General features: G+C 34.0%; 3 protein-coding genes across 3 annotated transcripts in view; all 3 read right to left on the bottom strand.

Moving 5' to 3' along the window:
• Nucleotides 1-1764: 1764 nt before the first annotated feature.
• LOC138866585 (uncharacterized) lies at nt 1765-2608 on the bottom strand. Its single transcript, XM_070139712.1, has 2 exons — nt 2518-2608; nt 1765-2262 (listed from the first exon to the last, which is right to left on the bottom strand). Exons 1-2 carry the CDS (start codon nt 2536-2538, stop codon nt 1843-1845), a joined length of 441 nt encoding a protein of 146 aa, XP_069995813.1. The 5' UTR covers nt 2539-2608; the 3' UTR covers nt 1765-1842.
• A 1819-nt stretch (nt 2609-4427) lies between these two features.
• LOC138866584 (uncharacterized) lies at nt 4428-5214 on the bottom strand. The gene is made up of 2 exons (XM_070139711.1): nt 5149-5214; nt 4428-4912 (listed from the first exon to the last, which is right to left on the bottom strand). The coding sequence occupies exons 1-2, from the start codon at nt 5167-5169 to the stop codon at nt 4493-4495; spliced, it is 441 nt and encodes a 146-aa protein (XP_069995812.1). The 5' UTR covers nt 5170-5214; the 3' UTR covers nt 4428-4492.
• Nucleotides 5215-7101: 1887 nt separating this feature from the next.
• LOC113818084 (uncharacterized) overlaps nt 7102-7500 on the bottom strand; it is a 775-nt gene continuing 376 nt past the window's right edge. Inside the window, exon 2 of the mRNA XM_027370222.2 lies at nt 7102-7500. This exon is cut by the window's right edge and continues 92 nt beyond it. Coding sequence (XP_027226023.2) covers nt 7173-7500 — 328 coding nt within the window. The 3' untranslated portion in view covers nt 7102-7172.

The raw sequence follows: 7500 nt of genomic DNA, 5'->3' as shown, positions 1-7500 counted from the left end.
GTTAAAAAATCATATCCTTTTTGCTTATGAGTGACCTTGATTCGCTTAATTTGATATTGGAATTTCCGTAAGGCAAGCGTGTATTTGACGCTCTTCAATGGAATACATCAAAATCACCAGATTTTAGTTATTCACATTTACATTTGCTAACCATGTGCGTCACTTTTTATGTTTATCATTTCAGTTCTTGGCCATGTATATACAAGCAAACAGAACAAAAAATCATTATATATATATATATATATATATATATATATATATATATATATATATATATATATATATATATATATATATATAATATAAATGAATCCGTTGAAACAGAGGTAGAGCAAGAAAAAGTGACAGTGATGAAGATGAAGATAAGAGATACAAACGTAAAATTGATAAGGTCTGAATAAACTCTTCCTGTTGATGTTGATGGGAAACGAAGCTCATGCCTTTATGTCTATCTACATTTTCTACCTAGGTATAAAAAAATTGTCATTGTCCTGATGTCATTTCTTTTAATTTCTACGATTATATAGAAGGTGAAGACAAATCGTTGCCAATTTATTAATTTTCGTATCTTAACGAGATGATCGGCTTCACTCAATTATAAAAAACTAATGTTTATAAACAGCATAATGTACATATGTACAGCTGTATAAGTGTATGATTGTATGTGTATAGATATAAACAAAAAGGTTGGCATGGAAAGACATGAATCGAACTGCACATGCAGGGAATATAGAAATAAAATCAGAATCCAGATTATGTATATTTAATCGAAAGTAATTATTGGCAGTTGAGTTTTCGAAAAGTAACGAGAAGAAAAGGAAGAGAACGACTTATAGCACTGATCAATTGCATTATTTCATTTATTCAAAACGCACGTTATTGAATATGAAAAATGGACGGCAGAGAAAGAGAAAGTAGATTATCTTGTCATTTTCGTGTTTCATACATTTGGGTATATAGACTTATGTATGTATGTATGTATAAATCTATATAGATAAACGTATTTCTACCTAGATGAATATATACATGTTGGAATATGGCAATATATCCGTCTATCTCTCTCTCTATATATATATATATATGTATGTATATATGTATGTATACATGTATTTATGTATATATATATATGTATATATATAGATTTTCAGATATACATGTATACATACATATATATATATATATATATATATATATATATATATATATATGTATATATATACATATATATATATATATATATATATATATATATATATATATATATATATATATATATATATATATATATATATATGTAAATACATAATCATATGTATGTATGTATATATATACATATATATGTACATGAATATATATACCTATATATTTATATGTGTGCATATGTATATATATATATATATATATATATATATATATATATATATATATATATATATATATATATATATATATATATATATATATATATATATATATATATATATATATATATATATATGTTTATATATTTATAAACACACACATATACATATACACACACACACACACACACACACACACATATATATATATATATATATATATATATATATATATATATATATATATATATATATATGTATATGTAACAATATGTATGTACATATCGATTCAGATAATATCATTATAATGCTGTTGTGGGTTCACCTACTTATATAAAAAGTGACTAATATTTTCTCACTGATTACGTACTCTGGGAATGGCAATAACTCAGAGAAAAAGACGTTTTTGCTTCTTGCAGTTTTATTTTCTTTGCAGATGCAGTCGAAATCAGGGTGACAGAAATGGCTTCGCGTGTGATGACTACCACCCGTAGCCTCCTCCGCCACCTCCTCGTCCTCCGCCGAAGGATCCCCCTCCTCCTCGTCCTCCGCCTTGGCCGAAACCGCCGCCGCCGCCCACGCTGCCACCGCCCAAGCCCGAACCGCCGCCCACGCTAGGAAGAACGCCAACGCCGACCAAGCGCGCGCGGACCACGCTGCCTCCGCCTCGTCCGCCGCCATACCCGCCGCTTCCTCCGCCAAATCCTTGGGCTCCTCCACCCAATCCTCCAGCACCTCCGCTGAATCCACCAGCTCCACCGTGTCCAGCAAATCCTCCTCCGCCGCCACTAAATCCACCGCCACCACCAAAGCTTCCTCCTCCACCGCCTCCTCTGCTCCCGTATCCGCCTCCACCGGCCTTCGCCGAGTAAACCATTGCCATTACGGCCAAAACCACGATCTGTAAAAATGACATTCATATTTACCACATTCCGAAACGGTAAAACATTTTGCATTTTTAAAAGAAAGAAAGAAAAGAAAAGAAAAGAAAAAGGAAAAATTATAGAAAGCACATTCATGCTTAACTCACAAATCTAAGGTTTAATATTTCGCAATTCAAGTAAAGATGCATTAAGGAGAAACTATAAAGTGCAGCCACAATGTAAAAGGATCTATCTAACGAAAGGAACACTCCTGCACACTGTCATTGTCTTACCAAAGGACGGGAAAGGATCATGACTGGGTCTTCACTGACTTCGCAGGGGAGGCAACGTCAGCGATGTGTGATGCTGCTTCCTTTTGTCCCGTATTTATGCCAGGCACCAACTTCCTCCCAAGGACATGTTCTCTTGCTGATATGTCCTCGAACTTCAAAACTGAAATCTCGAATTTTCCAGATCCGAAATCTTTCGGCAAGTCATGAATTGCAAGAATTGTTTTTGTTTTTCGTTCGTCTGTATGTTAAAAAATCATATCCTTTTCATTTATGAGTGACCTTGATTCGCTTAATTTGATATTGGAATTTCCGTAAGGCAAGCGTGTATTTGACGCTCGTCAATGGAATACATCAAAATCGCCAGATTTTAGTTATTCACATTTACATCTGCTAACCACGTGCGCCACTTTTTTGTCCTTATTATTTCAGTTCTTGGCCATGTATATACAAGCACACAGACACAAACATTCGTTATTTGTAGATAAAGATATATAGAAAAAAAGATCAATGAATCCGTTGAAACGGAGGTAGAGCTAGAGAAAGTGACAGTGATAAAGATGAAGATAAGAGATACAAACGAAGAATTGATAAGGTCTGAATAAACTCTTCCTGTTGATGTTGATGGGAAACTTGAAGCTCATGTCTTTTTGTCTATCTACATTTTCTACCTAGTTATAAAAAGTTGTCATTGTCCTGATATTATTTCTTTTCATTTCTACGATTATATAGATGGTGAAGAGAAATCGTTGCTAATTTATTCATTTTCGTATCTTAACGAGATGCAAAAAGGATCTATGGCACTGATAGACCGTCTTCACTCATTTATAAAAAAAACTAAGTTTATAAACAGCATAATGTACAGCTGTATAAGCGTATGATTGTATGTGTATAAATATAAACAAAAAGGTTGGCAAGGAAAGGCATGAATCGAACTGCACATGCAGGGAATATAGAAATAAATCAGAATCCAGATTATGTATATATAATCGAAAGTAATTATTGGCAGTTGAGTTTTCGAATAGTAACGAGAAGAAAAGGAAGAGAACGACTTATAGCACTGATCAATTGCATTATTTAATTTATTCAAAACGCACGTTATCAAATATGAAAAAAAATGAGTGCAAAGAAAGACAGAAAGTAGATTATCTTGTCATTTTCGTGTTTCATACATTTGGTTATATAGACTTATGTATGTATGTATGTACAAATCTATATAGATAAACGTATTTCTACCTAGATGAATATATACATATGTATGAATATGGCAATCTATCTATCTATATGTATATATATATGTATACATGTAAGTATATATATATTTATATTTATATATAGATTTTTAAATGTACATATATACATATATATATATATATATATATATATATATATATATATATATATATACATATATACATATATGTAAATATATGATCATATGTATGTATGTATATATATACATATATATGTACATAAATATATATACCTATATATATATATATATATATATATATATATATATATATATATATATATATATATGTGTGTGTGTGTGTGTGTGTGTGTGTGTGTGTGTGTGTGTGTGTGTGTGTGTGTGTGCGCGTGTGTGTGTGTTTGTGTGTGTGTGTATATATATATAATATATAATATATATATATATATATATATATATATATATATATATATATATATATATATATATATGTGTGTGTGTGTGTGTGTGTGTGTGTGTGTGTGTGTGTGTGTGTGTGTGTGTATGTGTGTATGTGTGTGTGTGTGTAACAATATGTATGTACATATTGATTCAGATGAAATAATTTTAATAATGTGGGTTCACCTACTTTTATAAAAAGTGACTAATATTTTCTCACTGATTATGTACCTTGATAGAAAAAGAACGTTTTTGCTTTTTGCAATTTTATTTCCTTTGCAGATGCAGTCGAAATGAGGGTGACAGAAATGGCTTCGCGTGTGATGACTACCACCCGTAGCCTCCTCCGCCACCTCCTCGTCCTCCGCCGAAGGATCCCCCTCCTCCTCGTCCTCCGCCTTGGCCGAAACCGCCGCCGCCGCCCACGCTGCCACCGCCGAAGCCCGAACCGCCGCCCACGCTAGGAAGAACGCCAACGCCGACCAAGCGCGCGCGGACCACGCTGCCTCCGCCTCGTCCGCCGCCATACCCGCCGCTTCCTCCGCCAAATCCTTGGGCTCCTCCACCCAATCCTCCAGCACCTCCGCTGAATCCACCAGCTCCTCCGTGTCCAGCAAATCCTCCTCCGCCGCCACTAAATCCACCGCCACCACCAAAGCTTCCTCCTCCACCGCCTCCTCTGCTCCCGTATCCGCCTCCACCGGCCTTCGCCGAGTAAACCATTGCCATTACGGCCAAAACCACGATCTGAAAAAATGACATATTCATATTTACCACATTCCGCAACGGTAAAACATTTTGCATTTCAAAAAGAAAGAAAATGCAAAAAGAAGAAAGCACATTCATGCTTAATTCACAAATCTAAGGTTTAACATTTCGCAATTCAAGTAAAAATGGATTAAGGAGAAACAATAAAGTGCAGCCACAATGTAAAAGGATCTATCTAATGCCAGTTACACTCCTGCACACTCTCATTGTCTTACCAAAGGACGGGAAAGGATCATGACTGGGTCTTCACTGACTTCGCAGGGGAGGCAACGTCGGCGATGTGTGATGCTGCTTCCTTTTGTCCCGTATTTATGCCAGGCACCAACTTCTTCCCAAGGACATGTGCTCTTGTTGATATGTCCTCGAACTTCAAAACTGAAATCTCGAATTTTCCAAATCCGAAATCTTTCGACAAGTCATGAATTGCAAGAATTGTTTTTGTTTTTCGTTCGTCTGTATGTTAAAAAAATCATATCCCTTTCATTTATGAGTGACCTTGATTCGCTTAATTTGATATTGGAATTTCCGGAAGGCAAGCGTGTATTTGACGCTCGTCACTGGAATACATCAAAATCACCAGATTTTAGTTATTCACATTTACATCTGCTAACCACGTGCGTCACTTTTTTGGCCTTATTATTTCAGTTCTTGGCCATGTATATACAAACACACAGAAAAAAATCATTATATTTAGATATAGATATATATAAAAAAGATAAATGAATCCGTTGAAACAGAAGTAGAGCTAGAGAAAGTGACAGTGATAAAGATGAAGATAAGAGATACAAACGTAGAATTGATAAGGTCTGAATAAACTCTTCCTGTTGATGTTGATGGGAAACTTGAAGCTCATGCCTTTTTGTCTATCTACATTTCCTACCTAGCTATAAAAAAGTTGTCACTGTCTTGATGTGATTTCTCATTTCTACGATTATATAGAAGGTGAAGAGAAATCGTTGCTAATTTATTCATTTTCGTATCTTAACAAGATGAAGAAAAAGAAAAAAAGAAAAGAAAAAAAAAGAAGCAGAAAAAAGGATCTATGGCACTGATAGACCGTCTTCACTCATTTATAAAAAAAAACTAATAAGTTTATAAACAGCATAATGTACATATGTATAGCTGTATAAGTGTATGATTGTATGTGTATAAATATAAACAAAAAGGTTGGTATGGAAAGACATGAATCGAACTGAACATGCAGGGAATATAGAAATAAATCAGTATCCAGATTATGTATATTTAATCGAAAGTAATAATTGGCAGTTGAGTTTTCGAATAGTAATAAGAAGAAAAGGAAGAGAACGACTTATAGCACTGATCAATTGCATTATTTAATTTATTCAAAACACACGTAATTAAATATGAAAAATTTACGACAGAGAAAGAGAGAAAGTAGATTATCTTGTTATTTTCGTGATTCATACATCTGGGTATATAGACTTATGTATGTATGTATGTACAAATCTATATAGATATTTCTACCTAGATGAATATATACATATGTATGAATATGGCAAAATAATTATCTATATATGTATATATGTATGTATGTATGTATGTATATATATATGTATATATATATGCATGTATATATGTATGTATACATGTATGTATATATATATTTATATATAGATTTTTAAGTATACATATATTCATATATGTATATATATATATGTAAATATATAATCATATGTATGTATGTATATATATACATATATATGTACATAAATATATATATATATATATATATATATATATATATATATATGTATATATGTTTAGGTATAGACTTTTAAATATACATACATACATATATATATATATGTATATATAAAAATATAATCATATGTATGTATGTATATATATACATATATATGTACATAAATATATATACCTATATATATGTGTGCATATATGCATATATGTGTACATGTGTGTGTATATATATATATATATATATATATATATATATATATATATATATATATATATATATATATATATATATATATATATATATAACAATATGTATGTACATATCGATTCAGATGAAATCATTATAATAATGTTGTGGGTTCATCTACTTATATAAAAAGCGACTAATATTTTCTCACTGATTACGTACTCTGGGAATGGTAATAACTCAGAGAAAAAAACGTTTTTGCTTTTTGCAGTTTTATTTTCTTTGCAGATGCAGTCGAAATCAGGGTGACAGAAATGGCTTCGCGTGTGATGACTACCACCCGTAGCCTCCTCCGCCACCTCCTCGTCCTCCGCCGAAGGATCCCCCTCCTCCTCGTCCTCCGCCTTGGCCGAAACCGCCGCCGCCGCCCACGCTGCCACCGCCGAAGCCCGAACCGCCGCCCACGCTAGGAAGAACGCCAACGCCGACCAAGCGCGCGCGGACCACGCTGCCTCCGCCTCGTCCGCCGCCATACCCACCGCTTCCTCCGCCAAATCCTTGGGCTCCTCCACCCAATCCTCCAGCACCTCCGCCGAATCCACCAGCTCCTCCGTGCCCAGCAAATCCTCCTCCGCCGCCACTAAATCCACCGCCACCACCA

Source organism: Penaeus vannamei, chromosome 26 (assembly GCF_042767895.1).
Source record: "Penaeus vannamei isolate JL-2024 chromosome 26, ASM4276789v1, whole genome shotgun sequence".
Taxonomy (NCBI): Eukaryota; Metazoa; Arthropoda; class Malacostraca; order Decapoda; family Penaeidae; genus Penaeus; species Penaeus vannamei.
This window is presented reverse-complemented; position numbering and strand designations above follow the sequence as displayed.

Coding starts and splice junctions, on each gene's coding strand:
- LOC138866585 (XM_070139712.1), bottom strand. CDS start 2,538: ATGATCCTTTCCCGTCCTTTG. Junction 2,263..2,517: donor TGATCCTTTCCCGTCCTTTG/GTAAGACAATGA, acceptor TCATTTTTACAG/ATCGTGGTTTTGGCCGTAAT.
- LOC138866584 (XM_070139711.1), bottom strand. CDS start 5,169: ATGATCCTTTCCCGTCCTTTG. Junction 4,913..5,148: donor TGATCCTTTCCCGTCCTTTG/GTAAGACAATGA, acceptor TCATTTTTTCAG/ATCGTGGTTTTGGCCGTAAT.